This window comes from Ochotona princeps, chromosome 2 (genome assembly GCF_030435755.1).
Source record: "Ochotona princeps isolate mOchPri1 chromosome 2, mOchPri1.hap1, whole genome shotgun sequence".
NCBI classification, from domain to species: domain Eukaryota; kingdom Metazoa; phylum Chordata; class Mammalia; order Lagomorpha; family Ochotonidae; genus Ochotona; species Ochotona princeps.
The window spans coordinates 142,918,216-142,943,265 of record NC_080833.1 but is presented as its reverse complement, the minus strand read 5'-3'; the positions used below and the strand labels follow the sequence as shown (position 1 = coordinate 142,943,265).

The 25,050-nt window shown below is 41.6% G+C and overlaps 1 protein-coding gene across 3 annotated transcripts in view; it reads left to right on the top strand.

Annotated features, from left to right (window-relative positions):
• Positions 1–25,050, top strand: part of LMBR1 (limb development membrane protein 1) — a 163,324-nt gene that overhangs the window by 90,485 nt on the left and 47,789 nt on the right. For all 3 annotated transcript variants that reach the window (XM_004597520.3, XM_058660648.1, XM_058660647.1), the window contains 4 exons: positions 6,976–7,102; positions 7,546–7,614; positions 8,093–8,157; positions 13,896–13,968. In XM_004597520.3, the coding sequence (XP_004597577.2) occupies positions 6,976–7,102; positions 7,546–7,614; positions 8,093–8,157; positions 13,896–13,968 (334 nt within the window). The remainder of the gene's footprint in view (positions 1–6,975; positions 7,103–7,545; positions 7,615–8,092; positions 8,158–13,895; positions 13,969–25,050) is intronic.

Below are 25,050 nucleotides of genomic sequence, written 5' to 3'. Positions count from 1 at the left end.
TTAACCCCTAAAGTCTTTTTATAATTCAGTTCTTTGGTTTTTTCACATTGGTAACTTGTATTAATTTTTTTTTACCTATAACGAGGAGGATTTCTGTTTCTGCAATATCATGTGGATTTTCTGTCCACAAATATGAACAGAGTGAACATCTTAGTTCAAAGAAATAATGAAGTGGCAGTGTTGGTATTTTTATTTTAACATAAATACTTTTCTGTCAAGTTTGAATAGCTTGAATATCTTATTTTTGTATAGATTGTATTAAAGAATTGTGTATCTAATAGACTGCTTAGTATATTAACACTCAGATATTTCACTGTTTTACTACAGAGCCAAACAAAACTTTTTAAGAACTGTGTTATTTGACTTGGGACCAAAGCTCTTTTGTCTGTATCCTTAATACTTACTTTGGGAGCAGAGTGGGGGAAATGTTTACTCTAGAGATTCTTGTTTGTAGCATTTTCATGATTCAGGCTAATTCATACCTGCTTTTTATGTTCAGCTCCTTGTTAGTGCTTCTGTAGATCTTCTCCAAATCACCACGTGTGTGTGTTTGTGCAGTCTGGATGTCATACTGGGTAAACCTTATCTTAATGTATTAAGAAATCCTTTTTGTTACACAGAAACAGTGGCTTGATGTTTATTCTAAATGTTCTGTGAAAGTAGACGTTTCCCCAGGCTTTCCTAATGGGTGGGAACACAGCATATGAAGTGATGTTAACATCACTTACAGGAGAGCACAATGTTCAGGCCAAACCCTGTTTAAACGTTCATCGTCACAGAGATATGTCAGCGTCCTGATAGAGCTTCCATAAATACGTTGTAAGTTTTAATTCGATGGTGTTCACCACAAAGCGATCAAATGTGTTGCTTACCAGCACAATAATTCCAAGATACAGTAGTGTCATAATCATTCTAATATTGGTGTTTTAGGTCATCCATTCAGTACTTACTTAAATCTCAAGGAAATGTATGTGTCTACTTGGGGTTAGTCAGCAGTAGCCTGTTTCATCTCATTTAAATCTACAATATTGAGGTAGTTGTAATTTCAAAAATAATACTGGTTTGAAACTAGGATAATTATGTATTTTTCTTAAAGCAATATAGTGTTTTATTGACAGAAGTAAAGAACTCTATTTCAATGATGTGTTTAGTAATACAATAATTTAGATTTATGGTTTTGAGGGTGGATAAGTATCCTACTGGAAATAATACCGTAAAGCGTATGAACCCTTTGTAACATGTGGCACATCTAAGCGCTCAAAAATCTAAGAACAGTTACTGGTGGTGACTAGAAGTCCTTAGAGTTCTATGATCTTATATTCAGGAGGCTTTACTCACTTTGTGAGGTGAACACTGGATACCTTCTTCGTCTTTGACAACATTTTGTCACTTGGTTGTCTGACATCTGGCATATCCTTAGCTCAGTGTGCGCAAGGCTGGGATGACAGGAAGCTCCCCCTTGGGGCTTTCTCATTCCCGGTTCTGACTCCTAATGGAGACGCGAGTACTGAGCACGCTAAGTCTGCTCTTGCCTGGATGCTGCCCTGCCGGCGATTAATGGCGGTGATAAATGGGCTCCCAGTGCAGACGGAATCACAACCAAAAGTCTAAAAATCACACGCTACAAGCCGCAAAGCCTGCACTCGTGAGGCTTCGTAATATTGTTATGATCTCACAAAAGATAGTGATGACAGTTTATAGATTTTTGGCACTTGCATCAACCAATCGATGCTGAATTAACAAATACCTGATTATTGTCCAGTCACATCTTTTGTCTCTATCCTGAAGTGTTTGAAGATAATCATTCACCGCATTGCATTCAATGAATATGTTTATCCCTCTCTATCAATTTGCTCATGAGTATGATATTGAATTAATTTCAAATGGGGCTGATTTTGTCTTGGTCTAAAAAAAAAAAAATACCAGAAAAACTGTTGTAGCTGCTAGGGAATTAGCTCAGAATAATGGTTATTGTGTATCAGTTACCCTCAATATTTCATAAGACAGCCATAATCATATTTAATCATTTTGATGGCTTGCACTATAATGGCCTTTTCTGTAAGTGTCATATTGCTGACTTATTCTTTTTAAGTAGATTGGTAGCTGGAATTGGACAGACTTCTTAGTTAGCTGTCTTTCAGAGGAAAAATTAACCAATCAAAAATAACTTTTGGCTATTTAAGTATGTCAGTATACATTTCAGCTATTTGTTATCAATAATATTTATATATCTGTAATAGAAAAATTATCCTCTTGGATGTAGTGGCCATAGGAAGAAAGGAGATGAATTTGAGTTATTATTATTATACAGTAGAAGCAAAAGGACTTGGTGCTTAACTGGGCCAAGGCCCAGGGTAATGTGTGGGTGGTTGTTAGCTGGAAAAGCTGGTGATGTTTCCAAAGTGTCTGACGTAAGCAACAAAATAAGTAATGATGCCTTTTCTTGAGCTGTATGACAACGAGAGAAACAGCATATAAAATGTTGAGTTTGAGTTGTGAATTAAGTTTATGATGCCTGTGAGCTATATAATGGAAGATGGCACTTGAGCTAACTGGTGTTGGCCACAGTAGTAAGACTTGGTGTACCAATAAATAAACTTCAGTGTTGTTGGCCACATGTGGAGACACCATAACACAGGAGGGAAAAACTGAGTAATACTATGAGGGGACTTCAGAATGGCTGTGGAAAGGTGAGATTGGAAGGTACATTTATTTTGGTGCAAGTGTTTTGAAATCCACACATAGTTTTGTTATGATACACATTTTTCAAAAAGAGGTATTTTGAATATATCTCATTTTCTGGCAGATAGTCTTCATCGGGACTAGTAGAGCTACCACTTCAAGTTTGGTGGTCAGAGATTGGCAAACCATTCTGGATTATTTTGCTGGAAAATAGAGGAGGGGATTAAAGGTAGAACAGAAAGACACAAAACATTCCTAAAACTTGGTATTGTTAAAATCAGCCAGAGATTGCTCTGAAGATTGCCAAGTAAGATTGAAGACCTACTTTATTTATTTTTTTATTCATTAATTATATTGTATTATGTGACACAGTTTTATAGGTACTTGGATTCTCCCCACCCCTCCTCAAACCCTCCCACCATAGTGGATTCCTCCACCTTGTTGCATAACCACAGCTCAAGTTCAGTTGAGATTCCCCCATTGCAAGCATATACCAAACATAGAGTCCAGCATCTTATTGTCCAGTCAAGTTCAACGGAAGACCTACTTTATTTTTAAAGATTTATTTTTATTTTTATTTGAAAGCAGAGGTACACAGATAGGAGGAGAGATAGAGATATTTTTGGTTCACTCCTCAATGGCCACAATGGCTGGAGCTGAGCTGAGGTGATCTGAGACCAGGATCTGCCACATAGGTTCAGGGGCCCAAGGATTTGAACCATTCTCCTCTGCTGCTTTTTCCAGGAGGCAGGAGCTGGATTGGAAGTGGAACCCCTGGGGCTTGAATGGTGCCCATATAGGATGCTGGCGCTACAGGTGAAGGCTTAGCCCATTATGCTGTAGCACCAGCCCCCAAACCTACTTTTTCAAAAAGTTAATTATTTGTGAGGCAGGGTGTTCCAGAGAGGAGTGATGGGAGAGAAAATCTCCTTCGAAATGTGGCAGCCAAGATTTCTGTGGTTTTTAAAATTTCTTTTAAACAGAGGTGAGAGTCTGGCATAGCTCTATGTTGCAACCAGCATAATTCTCCCTCCCGGTGCTTCCAATCTGTATTCCATTTCTCTTACGTACACACTGTGCTGAGCTAAATGATAATCCAGGATCAACAGTATCCCAGTGTTCCTTACCTCTTTGACTGTTACCAAACAATTCCCGCTGGCAGTTTTTATTCCATGCTAAAACCCTACCAGCTGATTCGGTGTTTTTCTCAAACCCTGACAAGGAGCGCCATGTACCTGACTCCTGGTCAACAGCGGTAGTTGTTTAGAAGTAACTGCACCAGCTAGGAATGTGAGGTGTGCTCCCTCAGTCCTTACTGCAAGGTTGCAGGAGCTTCTGTTCTTTGCTCTGCCCTGTGCGCCCTGGTGTTTGATCACACTCGTGGCCTATGGGCCTCTTCTTCCTGCTATGTTCTGCCCCGAAGTTCTGATGCCTGAAGGACTCCTCCACTCAGAGCTGCCGCCTCATCACCACATGGTCAACAAGGTTTAGATTAAAATATGAAAATGCAAATTCAGGTCATTTAAAAAGCAGCATCATTCATTGCTTTTCCAAGTGTGTTAGCAGGGAGCCGAATCAAAAGTCAAACTGGGGCTCCTAATATGAGCAGCCTCAGTCATAGCAGAGACTAACTTGACGCAGCATGTGCTCACTTCAGCCAAGCTCTTAATGTCGTTGATTTTAGCAAAACTGTGAATTCATGCCTAACACCATTTGTTCAACTTCAGCCTTTTTGGCGGGTGTACCCATGAGTATAGCACAGTTTATTTACACCATTGTGGTAGTGTCCTTGCTGTTTCAGCTCAGAAGAGACAAAGTGTAACCAAGGTGCCTGTCTGTTTTCTCATTCCCACTTGTGTGTGTGTCTTGGCCTCTATGTGAGCATCACTGAGTGTGTGTGTGTCCTCCACCTGTCTGTCACTTGTGTGAGAGCAGTCACTACTGGATCCTGGGAATCTTCTCACTTCCCTTAATCCAACCAATGAGGGTCCTTGTTCTTTTCCAGAAAGATACGTATCTGTTTGCCTTCCATTCTTGTCACCTCAAACTGTCAGGAATTGTTAGGGTCTGAGATTGTGCTCTGCTTTGTAAGCTGGTAGTTTACAAGTCTGCAGTTTCAGGGACGCTGGTTGCAGTGGGATGTCTAATCCAGAACCAGAGGACGTGATGAGCACAGCCAGGTGTGTGAACTTGCGGGTGGTGTTCCTCCCTACCCTGAGTCCCACAGAGGTGGCCCATTGCAGCCCAGCTGAAGGCTGACCCCGTAGTTGACTTGTGTTATGACTGAGAAGCCTGATCCTAAGCACCTCTAATCTTTATAATGGTCTTCAAGGAAGTCTGTGACCTTTAAGATGAACATAGTCTTTACCGTACCAGACAGCCAAAAAAACCTGTCTGGTGCCCAGCCTCCAAGACTGCTGTGCAAACATCCAGGAAGAACAAGGGCTGTCTCTGCCCCTGCCTGGGAGGTGGGAACAAGGGAGAGACCTCTGGAATGTGGTCTCCCAACACAGAGGAACATGTCTGAAGACAGCAAATTGAATTGCTGAGATGTTCCATACCAAATTATCAGAGAACATATGTAAATGTTATAAAATTGATTATCCAACATTTATTAATTTTTATCATAACTCACAATATGTAACAGTTTGCTATTGTAACTAATTATAACATTTTGAGGGGCAAAAAGTTTCATGTGCTCTCGAGGAATCTCAATGTCTGGCTCATGTACTATATAACACAGTACTGTTACTGTTGAACTCAGGTATCATGATGCTTAAAGTCTTGCTGTTTCCCCATATATTTCTTGGGAGCTAGTTGGAGGAAGACAAAGACAGAGCTGAGCGGTGTAACAAATACATACCAAACACTTCTTGGTTTTATGTTTTATTTATAGGTTTTCCACAAAATAAAAGACCATTCCATAGGAAGAGAGACAGGAAGAGGGAATAGGTAGAAAACAGGCTGGTCATGTTTTTGTACCCTAAATCATGTGATAGCTGTGAAGAGCAGGTTCAAAAGATTCCTTAGGAAAGAGAATGTATTGTGATCATATTTCAGCTCAGTTGATTGAAAGCTACTTGCTATTAGAGCTATTATGCTAAAATACAAACCTAATCCATTCTGCTTCACTGGTCTCCCTTGCTCTGCACATGGAAGATGAGTTGACTGTCCTGTTGGAGGAAATATTTAACCCTGCCTAGGGTCGGCCAGCGCCAGCACTGGTGCTGTCAAAGGGCTGGTAAGACAAGTCACTGCACCTGTGAGGTCATCATTTAGGCCTAGGAGTACTTTTTCCCTAGGATTATAGGATGTTTCATTTATTCTCCATTGGATTTAAGGAACGAATGTGTTGTGATCTAAATTAAACTTACTGCTACAATTCAGAAACTAGAACACTTAGGACAACTGAAATATTTATGTTTTAGATCTTTATATCTTTAAGCTATTTTTAATATAGAGTGATAGCACATGATTTATTGAGAGACGTGGAATATGATGTTTCCCATTATATGTTGCTATATGGTGTATTATAGTACAAAGTGTAAATACGAATTCTCACATTTAGGTAGATTCACATGCCATTAGGTGACTCTTTAGATATAAGGAAATTTCTATTTTTTTCTTATCCAGCATTCTTCAAGTTTAAATATAGCCTCTGGTTAGGCCCTGAGTCAGAATTTGTTTTATGTTTGGAAAAAATACGCATCATGAATCTTTATTATGTCCTGACTTCAAGGGTCAATGAAGAAAGGAATCAAATTGTGTGTGTGTGTGTGTGTGTGTGTGTGTGTGTGTGTGTTAGTAATGCTCAGGTGGTTTATGATGGATTACAGTGAAGAGTTCTTCGGATGCACGCTAGAGGGCTCCAGAGGATATAAGGAACTGCATGAATTCATCCTGATTGGAAATGCTGTCCCTCAGTGAAGTGCTCTACTGTGCTGTCATCACAGTTAATGTCACTAAACTGTTTGGCTGTATGCCATAATTAGCCCTAAATTTCCTTGATTAGAGTCACAGATAGGAATTCATTAATCTACTTTCTTCATGGAAAATGTTAGGCAAGTAATTGTTAAAAATGGTTCTGCAAATTTTTTTTTTACGATTTTTTTAAACTTTAAGCTTAATAGTACTTATCATTTTGAAGTCAGTCTGTGCAGCATAAACCGTAAGCAGTTAATGTTTTCCTCTTCTAAATGGTTATTTTTATGTTTTTTATAGGCAAAAACCTAACTGTTCATGAAATAAAATAAAATATTAGTAAAATTATGCCTCTGCTCTATTTTTTCCCAGGGAATACGAGCCCGCATTCTGGAAACCCTGGTCATGCTTGTGCTGCTTGCGTTACTGATTCTTGGGATAGTGTGGGTGGCTTTGGCACTCATCGACAACGATGCTGCAAGCATGGAATCTCTCTATGGTAGGAAGTTGCTTGTTCTAACCACTCCTGGAATGGGAACTATCCTCTGGAATATTTTTAAGTGATATTTTCATAGTTCTTTGTATGGTTTACCCTTGGTGTTAAGTTGCCTAATAATAAAGTGTTTGGACAGACTCAAGAGTAAGTGTCCATTGTTTCTTAGCCGTGTAAGCAGGTGTTTGGAGTTTCGTTTTCATGTTTTTGGTTCCTGTTTTTGAAGTTTTGTGGAAGCATTTTTTTTTTCCTCCCCTCCAAATGGATTTTGCAAAAGGTTTATTCCTGTTTTACTTTAAATCCTTTCAAGTTATTTGGAAATTATTTAATAGACTCAAATATCCAGTTATGTTTGCTATCCTAAAATACGGAAACTGTCTTAATATAGACTGGGTATATTTTAATGTGTAGTATTGTGTATTTATTAAAGTATCTTTACATTTTTATAGATCTCTGGGAGTTCTATCTACCCTATTTATATTCTTGTATATCGTTGATGGGATGTCTGTTACTTCTGTGTAAGTACATTTCTGCTTTAATGTTGGTAAGAAGGTAGGCTTGTCTATATTCTAGAAAATTATGGGAAAAATTTCTGATGAGATTCCTAAAAGCTGGGAGATTTTTTTAAACTGGCCATAACTATTAATTGTTTGTAAATAAAAGCCCCAAAGTGATAAGATATTTTTGCAGTTCCGTAAGGGATTCTGCACTGGCAGAGAGAGAGAGCGAGAGACTGGCCTCGTTCACACACTCAGACACAAAGGACACAGCCATTCATGTCCGCAAGTGCCACGTTACTGCAGTTGTCCCAGTTCTCACCCTTCCGCTCTGGTTTTATTGTGGAGCTGAAGAGCCCTCCAACTAAACACTGGGAGAATCTTAAGTTGGAGACAAGAATGTTCTTAAAGTGATAATCTTTGAATTTGTTTTGGTTTGTAATGGACTAGTAGTTTGTCTTTTTGAGCTCTGAAATGCGATTTTCTCTCATTTTGGCAGTGTGTACACCCGTTGGCCTTTCCCGTATGTTCACAGTGATGGGTCAGTTGCTGGTGAAGCCAACAGTAAGTAATTATGAATCCTTTTGGTAAATTTATCAAGTGACATGAAAACTTTGTTATTGGATTTCCCATGGAGTTATTTATGTATCTTCCCTCTTCAGTGTTATTTTTGCCTGAAGTTTATCTCCTATTAACAATATCCTCAAAACTTTAGTTACCTTTGTTGCTCTACTTGTTCCACATGTTCAGTTTTAACCGTTATTTATTGAGTAATTGAGATAATACTGTGTGATAATGATAAGTAGTAGTATTTGGAAGGCAAATTTAGGAGTGATAGAGTGAGTATACATACACACACACACACACACACACATATGTATATATAGTACTTATATATTGACAAGTACTATGGCTTTATTCACAAAACTTCACTGCATTCTGTGGTATACTTAGGTTTTGGCCAGTCTGTCTTCAGTTAGGGAGATTAAGTAGTTTTTTTTTATTGTTGCTTTTCAAGATGCGATTTTATAAATAGGGGTTCTTCCCTCCCTCTTCTCCTATCTCCCCCCTTACCCCCATATTAATGCAGTAGTATAGTCCTTTAGTAATAGTTACAAGTTTAACATTGTACTGTTTAGTGTATCATAGCGTTTTAGGTATAGGCAAAAATAGAAAATCTAGTATTGACTGGTGCAGGCTGGCTGTTTCTGCTGGGGCCTGAGGGTGTGGGCTTATGGGGGGACTTGGATATTTGGATCGTACCCGCGGAGACGTGTAGGAAGCTGGGGGCTCACACCAACCAGCATAAGAAAACCAGGTCTGGGGGCAGATTTTGTGGGGGATATGTGGGCCCACCCCTGTGGAACTGCAACTTGTACTGATTTGCTTAAAGAGCTGGGGATGGTGACAGGCTGAGCTAGGTATGACCATGGGTACTGGGGTTGGGTACAGGCTGGGCTAACCCAGGCTGTAGCACCCACAGCCACATCCAAGAATAGGGCATGGAGCGGGCCGGGCTCATACAAAGGCCAGGACAGAGAGAGGTAGATGATGAGATGGCACATGTGAGATCTGGATCTGGGAGTGGGCCTGGTGGAACTTGGGGAACTTCCCTGGTGGGCTGTAACTCCCACTGGTGAGCAACTTCTCACCAGTGTAACTTCTCCTGTAACTTCTCCTGTAACTTCTCCTGTAACTTCTCCTGGTGGTTCAGGCCTAGCTGTTGGTCAGGCCAGGCAGGGTAGCTTCACCCATCATCAAGTGTGTGAGTTGGTTATAGAGCGGAGTGGTCTGGACAGGGCCAAGCAAACCTTAGCCCACTGGCAAGTACAGGGATCAGGCTGGAGTGCAGGTCATGCTGGGCTGTCACATCTACTGGTTTGCATGAGCCAGAGATGGGAGCAGACAGGGCAGGACAAGGCTGCGGCACCTGCCATTTAGAGCTGGGACTAAGGGGAAGGCCGAACTGGGCAAGACTGCACTATCCAGTGGCAAAGGCCTTGATGGATGATGGGCTGTATAGGGTTGGTCAGAACAACCACTGGCACATGCAACGTCTGGTTGGGAACAGACCTGGTTGGGGAGCTAAGAGGATACCCTGCCTGGGTTATAATTCCTACCAGTGAATGCAAGAGCCAAAATGGCGGCAGTGATCTGGACTGGACATGACTGTGGTGTCCCTCATCATGGGTATGGACTGAGTCTATGGTGTGCTGGACCGGGCTAGAGTACAGCACCCAGTGGTGATCATGAGAGTCAGGGTGGGTATATGGTGACCTGGGCTAGGTCTTGGTACCCACTGAACCATGTGAGAGCTGTGTCTGGGTGTGGACCAAGTGTGACTGGGCTGTAGCACCCAACAGTAAAAACCAGAATGGATGTGGGCCTGTTGAACGTGGCCACAGTTCCTGCCAGGACACAACATGGACCCACCGGTGTGCGCGAGATCTGCCACTGGGAGGAAACCTGATAGAAGAGCTTGGGAATTCCTTGGTCAGGATGCAGTCCCTGTAGGTGAACGCAAGAACCAAGGCTGGAAACAGCCCAGACCAGGCCAGGTTACCAAACCTACTGGCATATGTATGGTTTAGGTCTGGAGGCAGGCCAGATTGGGCTAGTTCATAACACCCACTGACAGATTTGAGAACTAGGACCAAGTGTAGGGCTGTAACACCAGCTAGGCTGGCACTAGGGGCAGGCTATGATGGACTAGATTGCAGCACCCACCAGCATGAACTAGACCCGGTGGCAAGCCAGACCTGGGAGGCTACAGTATCTGCCAGCAAATGCCTGAGGGAGGGAGGCCATTCTCTACTGGGCATATGAGAGACCCACGGCAGGGGAGGGGTGCAAGCCCAGTAGGGACACAGTGCGGGTTTGCCTGCTGGGCCACTGCTTCCACTAGTGAGCATGAGAACTGGTACCGGGGATAGACCAGGCCTTGCAGGATTACAGCACCTGTTGGCCTGCTTGTGAACAGGGTTAAAGGGAGAGCCAGGCTGGGCCAACTGACAGTACCCACTTGTTCATGCATAAGCCAGAGTAAGTGCAGGCTGATTGGGCTTTGCCACAGCATCAACTGGCAAGTGTTGGGACTTGTGGCAAATCCTGTCACGCTAGACTACAGAACCACCTGGTAAGTACAAGATCCAGGACTGGGAGTGGACCCAGTAGGGAAACTGTGGGCACCTCTCTGATGCAACTCCCACTAGTGAGCTTGAGGACCAGGGCCGGGGGGCAGGCCTGGCTATATAGGTGGTGGTACCCACTGGCATGACTGAGGGCTGGATAGTGGGGTTGGTTGGGTTCGGCTTCAATACTCATTGACATGTACAAGAGCTAAATGGGATGTGGGACAGACTGGAATGGATCAGTCTGCTGCATATACTGACTAGCATTGGAACAGGGCTAGGGGCGGGCCTAGTGGGGGTTATTGGGGGGGTCTTTCTGACTAGGCTGCAGCTCCCACTAGTGTCTGTGAGGGCTGAGTGTGTGATGGGCCAGGTTGGACTGGGCTGCATCCTCCATTGATTTTACTTAAGAGACAGGGCTGGAGACAGAACTGACCCAGTAATTGCAACTACCAGTGTGTGCGTAGGCTGATGTGGGTGATGGACAGAGCCAGACCCTGTACTGACAAACACACACAAAAATCAAGTTTGGGATCACTTAAGAAGAAGTTTCTTAGGGGAGATCCCTGACTGAACCTTTGGACTCAGAACTTCAACCATTGGGAGAATCACAAGATCTGTGGTCAGACCGTGGAGTGCATGTATCTAAAACCAGGGCTTCCTCAGTTACTGAAGATTGGAGCCGGCAGAGGACATCTGGTACCATAACAGAGGAAGGAGGGCAGAACAAATTGATCAAGTACCCCAACCAACCTGTGGTTACAAATATCTGGATGAATGGAGGCTCTAAGGTGGACTGTGCCAGCCAATGAACCTTGGAAGGATTTTCTCATTCTTGGATCGGCAAGCTTGACAGCATTTCAAAACTGTCAAAGTATGGCAATCACTTGATCAGAACCCTTGGAGCATGCTGTACAGTGGGGACCCCGGGGTGACATCCGGTGGTTGTTACCCATCGTTGGGTACTGAAGTGTTTGGGAGGCTAGATGTGGCTTCTCCCCTTATCTCTCCCTTTCCCCAGATACAGGAAGAAGGAAAAGAAACAACAGTCTCACCACTTTCCCCTGGTCCTCAACCCTCCCTACCCTAATCAACTATGTGAACATCATCAAAAATAAAATTAAAAAGAAAATCTAGTGTCATAAAATCATAATATTTCATTGGGAGTAGAGATATATACTGCAGACTCCAGTGTACAGTTTATTAGAATATATGTATATACTGGTTTATCTATTCTGTATTTTACATTAAGGGTATTTTATATTAGAGAGAATATGTGATGTTTGTCCTTTAGAGACTGGTTTATTTTACTGAACATATTGGTCTCTAATTGGGATCATTTTCTTGCATATGATAGGATTTCATTCCTTTATTATGGCTGTGTAGTATTCCATAGATTAAGTAGTTTGTACATGTTTATAGATGTATTGTTTTTGGCAGGTTTGAACTCAGGCTGGTATGGGATCCTGACATTGCAAGCAGCGACTCAGTCCCCTGCACCACAGTACTGACCCCTTGACATTGCTTTTAATACTACAAGTATTTTTGTATTCACTTCGACTCTTCTGTTAGAATATAAGCATTTTAAGATCCAGCACTGTTTTTATCCATATTTATGTCTGCATTAGCCCCAAATAGTCGTGAATATGGACTTGGAGGGCATGTAAGTTTTTTCTTGCCAGCCCTTGTTTCTTGAAAGGTGGAAGGTGGTGGTTGCTGGCTCTTAACACAAATATCTGTATGCCATTCATTGCCACTTACTCTCATTAGCACTGATGTGGTGGTAAGTAATTGTTCAAGAATGTGCACAATAAGATAAAGATCTTTTTCATGTGATGGGCCTTAAGAAAGGTAAAGCTGCCAATTCCGATCCACAGTGTAGAAAGTGCTGAGCAGCACGGATGGGAAAGGCACTCTGTGTCATGGTCCGCAGGGCTGGGTTCCTGCCCGCTCACGTGTGCGTTCTGTCTTAGCTTCTTACTTGATTGGTGCAGCCCTAGGTTTCCTTGCAAAGCCCTCATTGGCTGGCCCGTTTAGGTCTCCCCTCCACCCTTCTTTACATCCCTTTATTCTTTGTAGGATAGTTGTTCTTTGTGTATTTACTTACTATCAGTTGTTTATTATTATTATTATTATTAATAATGATTTGCTTTCCTCTTCCAAGCTTAGGTTTTCCAAGAGTAGAGATAGTATGTATATCTGGTGATTAATTCAGTGTTAGCTTTCAGGAACCAGAGGTGTTGTTGAAAGACTGGGAAGTTTTAGATTACTTTAAATAAACTTCACATGAACTGTGTAAATATGATGCCTGATAGGGATTGCATGATTTGAGAATTCTTTTCTTATGACAGGATATGCAGATTTGGTTTTGTCATCCTCGTGCGTAATCCACCAGCTACACACAATTTGTTGTTCTTTTCATGAACAAATGATTCGGGTTTGAACGAGAAGACATTGATGTCAGCACTAGATTTCTTTCAGATTTTCTCCAGAGGAGCTTCTGTGTTCAAGCTAGAATCAAAGCAAGGTTAGGTTTTGTCAGTTTGAAGGCAGTGCAGACAATGTTGCAGTGAGAACCGTCATCTCTTGCTGGTGGTTGACCGGAACTGCAGGACGAATTGGAGGGGAGTGGCTTATGGAAGCATACACGCTTTAGGGTTCTGTGTGCTGATTGAATTAGATAATAACAGTACTCTCGTTTTTACAGTATAAAGATGATATAAATAGAAAACATTACATTATTAGTTTGTACTCTTGATTTCTTGTTTTGGACATATGGGTAAATGTAAAGGAGAGAATGAATGTAGGACTGAGTGGTCTATTTCTAACTCTGCATGCATGGCTTGTCATTAAGCAATGTTTACTTAGCTTTTTGACTGTTTAAAATTCACACTTCTTTGCTGTTGAGAAAAGAGCAGCATTTCTTAAGTTTTAAAAATATTAAAAATTAAATAAAAGTGGATTTTGTGTAATCAAGTTTTGATGTGTTCAATTACATACTAAAATGCTTATGCTTATTTTATAAATAGAATACTTGGAACACTTTTGTTTTAGGTTCATAGTAATTTGCATTAACACATTATCCCAAACAATAGACAGACCACTGCAAACATTTCATAGGTATTATTTCTGTAATTTTGCATTTGTAACTAGTTTTATCTTCAAAATTAGATTCTGGAAGACCTGGATGAACAAATTTATATTATTACCCTGGAGGAAGAAGCACTCCAGAGACGACTGAGTGGTATGTATGCGCTGCGTATTTGGACAGACTGAGAACTACTTAATTTTTTAAAAGTCACATAATTTGAAAACAAACCTCTAAGTGATTTTTGTTATTGCAAAAGATGAAGACAAGAGTAACAAGTAAATCTGTCTAGAGAATAGAAATTTGTAGAAGACAATGACGTCACTGAGTTGAACATAGCAAGGACAACTTCTCTGTGCAGCAGTGGCCGCCGAGCAGCCCTGTGCACAGCGCCTGGTGCTGGGTGAGCCCAGAACCTCGGGTTGCTAAGGTGTTGCAGGCTGGGCAGCCCTGTGCACAGTGCCTGGTGCTGGGTGAGCCCAGAACCTCGGGTTGCTAAGGTGTTGCAGGCTGGGCAGCCCTGTGCACAGCGCCTGGTGCTGGGTGAGCCCAGAACCTCGGGTTGCTAAGGTGTTGCAGGCTGGGCAGCCCTGTGCACAGTGCCTGGTGCTGGGTGAGCCCAGAACCTCGGGTTGCTAAGGTGTTGCAGAATGGCATGTTTTGCTATTGCCTAAAATATCCATAACTCATTTCTCTCCTGTTGAAATCTCTAATTTAAGGTTAAAAAATAAAGGTACTCAAGAAAGTGTGGGAAATGTAATTATACGGCGATGCACATTTCAAGAAACTTTATAAAAACTTTTACCTGGATTGAGAGAGAGAGAGAGAAAGAGAGAGAGAGAGAGAGAGAGAGAGAGAGGAAGAGAGAGAGAGAGAGCCCGCCCCTTTGATCTGGTGGTTCACCTGAAATGGTTGCAAAGGCTAGGGCTGGGCAAGGCCAAAGCCAGTAGCAAGGAAGTCCATCTGGTCTCCCTCATGGGTTACAGGGGCCAGTCACCTGGTTTGTCTTCCACTACTTTCTCAGGTGAATTAGCATGGATCTGGATCAGAGGTGGAGTGGTGGGGACTCAAACTTGCACTCATGGGAAGTTAGCATTGCAGGCAGTGGCTTAATACTCGGGGCTGTAACCAGTCCTTTCACGAACTCATTGAAGTATCCTTGTCGTGTGTTTTGTGACACTAAAGCACAACATGATTCTCTTTGTAAAATGATGTTGAGGAATTCTGTGATAAAATGGGAACATTAGTTATCTGCTAGCTTTGTAAGCAATGTCAAGGACTTTCAAGTTGAATTTTTAAGCTACTAGTCATTTTTTTTTACCTGAAATACAGAACCAATGAAGAAGAGAGTGACTATTTAATAGACAAGTGGCATAGTTTAGCTGAACACTCTGATTTGCTTAAGTGACTTTCACCTCGTACTGTTTTCTCTTACACAGCTTTTATTTATTTGTTTGATTGTTTATTCTTTATTTTTTATTGGGAAGTCAGATATATAGAAAAGAGGAGAGAAGGAAAGAAAGATCTTCCATCTGCAGGTTCACTCCTCAGGTGGCTGCAAAGGAGGAGCTGAGCCAGTTTGAAACCAGAAACCAGGAGCTTCTCCTGGGTCTCCCACGTGGGTACAGGGTCCCAAGGCTTTGGGCTGTCCTCGACTGCATTCCCAGGCCACAAGCAGGGAGCTGAAAGATAATTGGAGCAGCCAGGACACAAACCGACACCCATATGGGATCCTGGTGCATGCAAGGTGAGGACTTTAGCCACTAGGCTACTATACTTGGCTGTACTTGTGGAAGGACCATCCTCCCCAACCAAGATCAGATATTATAGCTAAGTTTATCTCAGAATCTTATTTTAAGAGTGGATATGAGGGGCGAAGGGCGGTAACCTAGTGGGTAAAGTCCTCACCTTGCTTGCCCGGGATCTTCCTCTCTCTCTCTGCTCTCTGTATATCTGACTTTCGGATAGAAATAAATCAATACTTACCTGCCAGGGGAGATACCATGATAACGGATAGAAATAAATCTTTTAAAAAAAGAAAGAGAAGATATGAAATGAAAGGTTACTTTAAATGTAAAATTTAGAGAAATAGAACTACATCTGTTTTTCTCAGTTGCATATAGTGAATTTCATTCATTAATGCAAACGCATTCATGATTTTTACTATTTTATTCTTCAAAGAATTTCAATCTGTGTTCTAGAGAATAATATGCTTTGATAGAGAAATGTTATACTGCAACTGCTTTTTTTTCATTTTCCTTATCTATTTTAATATTTAAGCTTGTTGGGCCTGGCGGCATGGCCTAGTGGCTAAAGTCCTCGCCTTGAACGCCCCGGGATCCCATATGGGCGCCGGTTCTAATCCCGGCAGCCCCACTTCCCATCCAGCTCCCTGCTTGTGGCCTGGGAAAGCAGTTGAGGACAGCCCAATGCATTGGGACACTGCACCCGCATGGGAGACCCGGAGGAGGTTCCAGGTTCCCGGCATCGGATCGGCTCAGCACCGGCCGTTGCGGCTCACTTGGGGAGTGAGATGGAAGATCTTCCTCTCTGTCTCTCCTCCTCTCTGTATATCCGGCTTTCCAATAAAAATGAATAAATCTTTAAAAAAAATATTTAAGCTTGTTACCCTCAGAGTTGTAAGCTTTAGTCAACGTTAGCTTTTTTTTTTAAAGATTTTATTATTATTATTGGAAAGCCAGATATACAGAGAGGAGGAGAGACAGAGAGGAAGATCTTCCATCCGATGATTCACCCCCAAGTGAGCCGCAACGGGCTGGTGCGCGCCAATCCGATGCCGGGAACCTGGAACCTCTTCCGGGTCTCCCATGCGGGTGCAGGGTCCCAATGCCTTGGGTCGTCCTCGACTGCTTTCCCAGGCCACAAGCAGGGAGCTGGATGGGAAGTGGGGCTGCCGGGATTAGAACCGGCGCCCATATGGGATCCCGGGGCGTTCAAGGCGAGGACTTTAGCCGCTAGGCCACACCGCCGGGCCCGTCAATGTTAGCTTTATTCAGTTTATGAAAGCAGTAAGTATTGTAGTAAGTTTGTCTTATTTCCATGATTGTGCTTGTGTAACCTTGCCTGAGTTGTTGGGAATGGATGTCAGGTCGCCTCCTGCAGTGTGGGTTATGTCTCAGTCTGTGGTGTATGCTGTTTCCGTCTTCCAATAAGGAAACCAGGATCCAGGAAAGGTGGAGTGCTCCACAGATTAAAGACTTTGAGTTGAGGAGTGAGCATTTATCCTAACAGTCAGGACTTGCTGAAGATACTGAGAAGCCGGTATTAGGGCCTGGCTTGGTGTGAACGCTGTCTCCAGACTCCAGCTTCCTGCTCATGCCAGTCTAGGAGGCAGTAGTGCCGACACAGGTGTTCACGTCAGAGCCCAGAGCCGGACCTCTGACTCCCGGCTTCAACCCAGGCTGTTGAAGGCATTGAGGAGCCAACCAGTAAATGGGAAGCCCTCCGCGTCTGCCTCTCAAGTAAAAATAACTTTTAAAAGATTTGGGGTTGAGTCTAAATAAAATAAAGCAAGAATAAATATAGTCACTACGCACATTCTTATTGCACAGTAGAGACTGAAGATCTCTCTATCACCTCTAACCCCTGCGAATCTGCAGATTGACAGACGGCTTTAGGTGTGAAGAAGTTACAAAGGCAATGTTTGCTCGAAGGCTTAACATATTATGAGAGGGAACCAAGCTAAAATAAATAAAAAATACCGAATAGCTTAGAAATGTTATAGAGAAGAAATGGTTTGACTTTGGAGAAGATTAATGATATGCCTGTCAAATAAGAAAATAAATAAATATTTTTAAAAAGAGAATATGGCCCATCAAAACAGTATAAAATCAAACTAAGCATTAGCTAATTTTATTAGTGACAGGGAGAGAGGGAGGAAGAAGAAGAGAAGATCTTTCATCTGTTCACTTCTTAGAAGAGAATAAACCATATTCTGTTTTTAAAAACATGTATTTATTTGCTTATTTGAAAGGCAAAGTGACGGGGGGGGTGGAGAGAGGGGAGAAGGAGGAGGGAGAGACAGAGATACAGAGACAGAGAGAGGAGAGGGAGAGATCTTGTATCCGCTTGTTCACTTCTCAAATGGCTTCAGTAGCCAAGGCTAGACCAAGCCAGAGCCAAGAGTCAGGCTCCGTTCAGGTCTCCATGTGTGGCAGGGACTGAGGTCTGGAGCCATCACCTGTCACCTGCGGGAACATTGACAGGGTGCTGAGGACTCGGCACTCAAGCCTACACTCCAGCAGGGTCTGCAGGTGCCCAACAGTGTCCATTCTAGCTATACGTTCCTCATGACTGTTCTGTTTAGCAGAACAGTCTGTAAGATCTTTTCAGTGAAACTTTTTAATGGTATTAGGACAGAGTTTGCTGCTCATTGCTGGTCGGCCGCTGTGGACTATTTCAGATGGGAAATAATAAGCTGAGTGATTTATGTTTGTAGCATAAAGAGTTCTGTGGCAAAATGTACGTTTTGACTAATATTGACTGAGAATTGTACATTTTATTAGAGTATGTTTATCAACACTTGCAAAGGGAAGAAGTGAAATAAAACAGTATTTCATTACTTTTTAGGGAAAGCATAGAAGTTAGTAAGAAGGTATCCCAGTGAATTTTATTTAATCCAAATCTATGTCAGATATATTTTTGTTACTGCTATTTTATACTTTAAGTGAAACAAAGTAAATTTTTTATTTTTCTTTTTTACTGTAACTATTAAAAAATATTGGTAGAATAATGACAGTAAAACTGAATGACCGTGCTAACTGCCGACAGGTATTGGTGGCACTTTGCTAATGGCGTATTGGATGTGCTCTTAGCCTGTGTTGGGATGTGTGAGGCACAGCACAGGAATCTTCGGGAACTCTGCCTTGTTCCCTCTGAGCTCAGCTCTACAGTTATCTGAAAAAGTGCGTTACTTAACAAGTATCAAGAAGTAATTTATTAAGGGAATAATATTTTTTTCTGGATGGTAATATGATTTATTGTGGTAATTACTGCATTACTATAGTAGAATTGCCATGCCTAGTTAAGATATATTAGTCTGTGGGCCCGGCGGCATGGCCTAGCAGCTAAGGTCCTCGCCTTGAACATGCCGGGATCCCATATGGGCGCTGGTTCTAATCGCACCTGCCCCGCTTCCCATCCAGCTCCCTGCTTGTGGCCTAGGAAAGCAGTCGAGGACGGCCCAGAGCCTTGGTACTACATGGGAGACCTGGAGCAAGTTCCTGGCTCCTGGCTTTGGATCGGTGCAGCACCGGCCGTTGTGGTCACTTGGGGAATGAATCATCGGACGGAAGATCTTGCTCTCTGTCTCTCCTCTCTGTATATCTGACTTTCCAATAAAAATAAAATAAATCTTAAAAAAAAAAGATATCAGTGTGCCTTTACGATGAAATGCCTGACTGACTTCTTCAGTGTTCTGATTTGACACTTGATAGTGCTGTAGGTTTAAGGCTCTTGGACGTTATGCTATCGGTAATATTGTTATTGTTTGTAAGATGTTTACCAAAATGCGCTGCTTCTGTTTCCTATTTTATTTTTCCAGTAGCACTTGTCACTCTAACATCGTAACTGACTGCTTGTGTATTGCCTGTGCCTGAATTGGAGCAGAAACTCCAGACAGACAGGCGCTTTTGCCGGTGTCCTTCCTCCTCTCTGTCTCCTTAATCCTGCCAGACACATAGTGAGCTTGTTAAGTGTTTATCCCGCAAATAAATGAGTACTTGCAAACAAGTGTCTTATTTTACCATAGAAGCAGAAAAAGGGAAGTAAAATGTGGTGATACGATAAAAGGTTTGCTGTGAGAGAGTAAAAAACCCAATAACCTACTGTGGATATTGCTGAAGGTAAGCCAGGTTTAGGAGGCAGGAGGGCCGTGTGCACGGGTGTCAGTGAATAGCAGAAATACGCTGATTGCCCCCTGCTATTATGGCATGAAAGAAGAGCAATCAAGAACTGTTTCGGCTCCAAGACCCTTAAAGAATAGGCCAACAGAAAGTCCCATTATATTAATTGTGGTAGAAAATCTTTTATAATTCCTTTCCAGCATTAAGGGGGATACATATATCATTAACATGTTTAAGTAATGTAGCAGCATTAATTGAAATAATTAGCTTTCGTGTGTGCATAGCCTATGGGTGTACTGGGTAACTTTAGAAGTAGTATAATGAATGGAAATTATTTTTTGTTGTCTTAAGTTCAAAACCTCCATGATTATTTTAATGTAATTTATTTAAAAATATTGTAGCCTTTGAACTTAATAATTCAGTCTTGCTAGATACTATTTTCATCTTCATGATGAAAATGTTAATGTATTCACTTTTTGTGACATTTACTTTCTGACAATTTTAATCTTTTTTTGTGACTTAAGAAAAAAAAGATTTTCTTAATTGAAAAGTAAGAGTTACAGAGAGAATGAGAGACAAAGATCCACCTACTGGTTCATTCCCTAAATGGCCTCAACATCCAGAGCTAGAGCAGTCCAAAGTCAGGAGCCAGGAGCTTCTTCTGGGTCTCCCGTGTGGGTTCCCAGGCCCAAAAAGTCCGGCCGTCCTCTGCTGCCTTTCTAGACCCTTAGCAGGGAGCTGGATCAGAAATGGAGCCACTGGGACTTGAACAGGCATCCTTATGGGATGCTGGTGCCACAGATGGAAGTTCAGCTTGCTACACCATGGTGACAGCCCCAATTCTAAAAGCTCCTTTCCTGGAAGATTATATTAATTCTTTATTTTTTTATGTAGTTGCTTAATCTTTGCCAAGTGACAGGTTGCAAGATCCTGATCTTATGAAAAATGAAGATTTTAAAAAGCATGAGAAGCATTAGATAACCTTTTCATGGTAATGATCTCTCCAATGAACTGAAAGTGTTCACCAGTTCTGGACACTTAGCTGTTTCTCAATAAGTTGAGTTAGCCAAGGAATTCTTTGAATACACCAAGGTTTAGGATGGCATTTATACTTGTTTTAGGGTGAGAGCATCCTGTTAGAAATATTTCCCCTTATCGTTTGGCAGCATGATTTGCTGATTTGGTCATTACTTGTCTGATGCCTTTTATATAATATACTTAATGATACACAAACATTTCACTGGATTATATCTTATTTTCATTATGACTTTGTCTAAGCATTCTAGGTTCCAGCAGTGGTTATTTTTTTTTAAGATTTATTTATTTTTATTGGAATAGCAGATATACAGAGAGGAGGAGAGACAGAGAGGAAGATCTTCCATTTTTGGTTCACTCCCCAGGTGGCTGCAACGGAGGAGCTGAGCCAGTCTGAAACCAAGAGCCAGGAGCCAGGAGCTTCTCCTGGGTCTCCAATACTGGTGCAGGGTCCCAAGGCTTTGGGCCATCCTGGACTGCTTTTCCAGGCCACAGGCAGGGAGCTGAAAGATAATTGGAGCAGCCAGGACACGAACCGACGCCCATATGGGATCCTGGTGTGTGCAATGCGAGGACCTTAGCCACTAGGCTACTGTGCCAGGCCCCAGCAGTTCTAAGAATACTATTTGCTCTGGGTCATGAGAAATGTCTGGGATTATTCAGACAGCTTGAAAGGGATCAAGTATCTACAAAAATATTCATGTCTCAGGGTCTGAAAGAGTGATACATGCCTTGTTATAGTTTATTCAGCTTCTTGAGCACTTTAATCACTTTAGTGACAGTAAAGTGTAGCCCAAACAGGTTATTTGTTGCAAAGTGAAATGAGGTGACTGCAAGAGGTATAAAGTAACGGGCCCGGTGGCGTGGCCTAGCGGCTAGAGTCCTCGCCTTGAACGCCCCAGGATCCCATATGGGCGCCGGTTCTAATCCCGGCAGCTCCACTTCCCATCCAGCTCCCTGCTTGTGGCCTGGGAAAGCAGTTGAGGACGGCCCAATTCATTGGGACCCTGCACCTGCGTGGGAGACCCGGAAGAGGTTCCAGGTTCCCGGCTTCGGATTGGCGCGCATCGGCCCGTTGCGGCTCACTTGGGGAGTGAATCATCGGACAGAAGATCTTCCTTTCTGTCTCTCCTCCTCTGTGTATATCTGGCTGTAATAAAAACGGATAAATCTTAAAAAAAGAAAGAGGTATAAAGTAACGCAATAGCACTAGATGAGAAGTGCTTTTGGAATAGGAAGCTCAACAATATGAGTCTATTATATACAGAAGTTGTCTAATATATACAGAAATTGGATAAAAATGGCCAGCTTTTGGGTTGCTGGCATCGTGTATTGGAGTTCATGGATGGGTCAAGATCTCATCTTTGCTACCAGTTCCAACTTCCTGCTAATGGAAGGCTTATTAGGCAGCGGGTGATGGCACAGCTAGTTGGCTTCCTGCCACCCACATGGTGGGCCTTTCTGGCCTGGCCAATCCCCAGCCATTGGAGACTGCTGGGGAATGAACCCATTGATAGGAGTTCTGCCTATCTCTAATAAATAGTAAGAATATCTAAATTTGTTTAATAGGAGATATATCTAGTATATGGCAACTAATTTTTCAAATGTAGTTTATATGGATGGTGGAGTTCCTGGTTGTAGGTTTTAAACAATGATGACCTTGGGGTGGGCATTTTAATGTAGCAGTTAGGATGCTTCTGGAGAAAGCCTACATCCTGTACTGGTGTCTGGGGAAGGCAGCAGGTGGTAGCTCAAGTGTGTAAGTCCCTCCCATTTACGTGATAGACCAGATTGAGTTTCTGGCTTTTGGAGAGTTTTGGGGAGTAAATGTTTGGATGGAAAATCTCTTACTGTCACTCTGCCTTTCAAAGAAACCGAATATTCTGGAGGCAGAGGATGATGGTCCTGCGGAAGATCTGGAGAGACTGACCGCTGGCTTTGGTATTGCGTGGTCTCAACAGCTGTGGGCGTCTGGGAGGTAAACCAGTGGATGGAAGAACTCTTTGTGTCTCTCTTTCTCTGTGTCTCTGATTTTTAAGTTAAACAAATTAAAAAATAGAAAAGGCTTACCAATAGCTTTTACCAAAACTAGAAAAAAGCCAAAATGTTATTTTATATAGTACTGTATCCCTCAAGCTGACTTTTAAATATTCTTCTTACTTGCTGTCAAGAATGATGAAATATATTTACATTTTCACATTTTTTTTTTGTTGGATATTAGAAGTCTTACATTACTGGGTCCACAGACATATTTAAAATGAATATGTCAGAAATAAATTGAAGCTTATTTTAATAAATATTAGCATTGCAAATAGAATAACAGAGAAATGGAATTTCTGGGTGGGTAGGCTGGCTGTCTGTGCTTGCTCATGGCAAAATAGATCCATTCAGGATTCGAAAGCTTCATCCTCCTGGGGTTTGCATTGTCAGTTTTGAGGACTGTGGTTCACAGTAAATGGTATTTGCTTAGGGTGACAAAGATTGTTTGCTCTATGAATTATTAAGGGTCTTAGGCTGTGGCAACAAGATTGTTTCCCTAAGTGATTAGAAATAATTTGTCAAATTTAAAATAAGCACAATAAAATTTTTAAAAGATTTATTTATCTGAAAGGCAGGATTACAGAGAAAAGAGGGAGAGACAGAGCTTCCATCCACTGGTTCACTCCCGGGTGGTCACACTGGCTCGAACTGAACCAGTTTGAAGAGAGGAGCTTCTTCTGGGTCTCCCGTGTGTGTGCAGGGCCCAAGGACTTGGACCATCTTCTGCTGGCTTTCCAGGCGCATCAGCAAGGATCTGGACTGGAAGTGGAGCAGCTGTGGGAGATGCTGATGCTGCAGCAGTTGCTTTAATGCACTGTATGCCACAATATCAGCCCCGCATAATCAGGTTTTTAGTTACTTGGATAAGTTTTTCATATTAATTCTTTTTTTGATTATATGCAAAATTTTAAAGGTTGAAAATAAGAATCTTTTTATTAGAGGTATTCTAGTATTCATTATGAGATTAAGCACATTTATTTATTCGGGGGATAATTGTGTGTCAACTTATTTGCATTGTTTATATACTTAATTGGAAGATTGTATTAGGTTTAGAATATAATTGTATGCTTTTACACTAAATAATTAATTTCTGTGCTTTAACATATGAAGACTATCTTATGTAATGAGCTAAGGCCATATTACGTATTAAGAAAGGGATAGCACAGCTTAATTATTGAAGAAGTACCGGACTTTGGGAAATTCTGTTATCCTGGAAGCAAAATATTTTCAACACCACACTAGCTTTTCTGTTTAAGAATAAAGCTGGAAAAGTTGCCTTCAGCTATTAGTTTTCCTGAATCCAAAGAGACGGGTGGGGCAGGATCAAAAATACTTACTTGATCAAAGTTATTGGCTCTAAAGGTTTTCTTACCTATGTAAGAAAGATGAAAGGTGTTGTTTTTATTGCATGCTAGTAACAGTGTAATTTTGAACTAATTGGTGTTGAACTGCCAATCACCTAGGGGGAATGCAAATAGATACTCTTACAATTTCCTTTGAGGTAGTGAAATCTTATGTCGGGGCTGGAAGAAAAACAGAATAATACCATTAAATTGACCTTAAATGAGCTGCTTTGTGGTTTTCTTGGAGAATCCCTTTTTATTTTCTATGACTTGTCTATACAGGTTTTGTCTACCGATTTGACTTATTGACTAGACAACGCTGACACTGAACGTCTTAGATTCAGTTTAAAATTAATGGTAATTCGTGTTTTTGGTGAAACTTTAATTCATTTTAGTATTAAGCTGTTGTTTCTTTCTGACCATTTATAGGAAAATACTGTCCCAGCAACTTTTCTCACATCGATATTTATATATTGTATAACAAAGAGTAGTTATTTTCTTGCTGTTCATGTTAACACCAGATAAACCTAACCTTTTACTAAAAACATGATTTGAAGACAATAAGAATGCATTCTTGATTTTTGTATGCAAATCAGTTGGTACTTATTAATTACCTATTTTTGCATAGTGCTTTGTCTCTGAAAATAAAATTCAGAATTTCAGAAATGCCACCTTAATTATTTTTTTTGAAAGTTCATGCATTGGTTTAGACATTTGTGTTGAGCTTTGTAGACATACCCTCAAAGTAAGCGGCATTACTGTCTGTTCCAGTATCTGTTCTCTTTGAAAACTCTGAATACTCCTCAGATTATTTTTTATTGTCTTGAACTGGTTACTGGAGTAATATTTCTTTGTAAGTAGAGGAGATTAAATGTAATTTGGGATTATATTTCTCGTTGAAGGAATAGAGAAGCTAAGTGAATGTTAATTACATATATCTAACATATAATTTATAA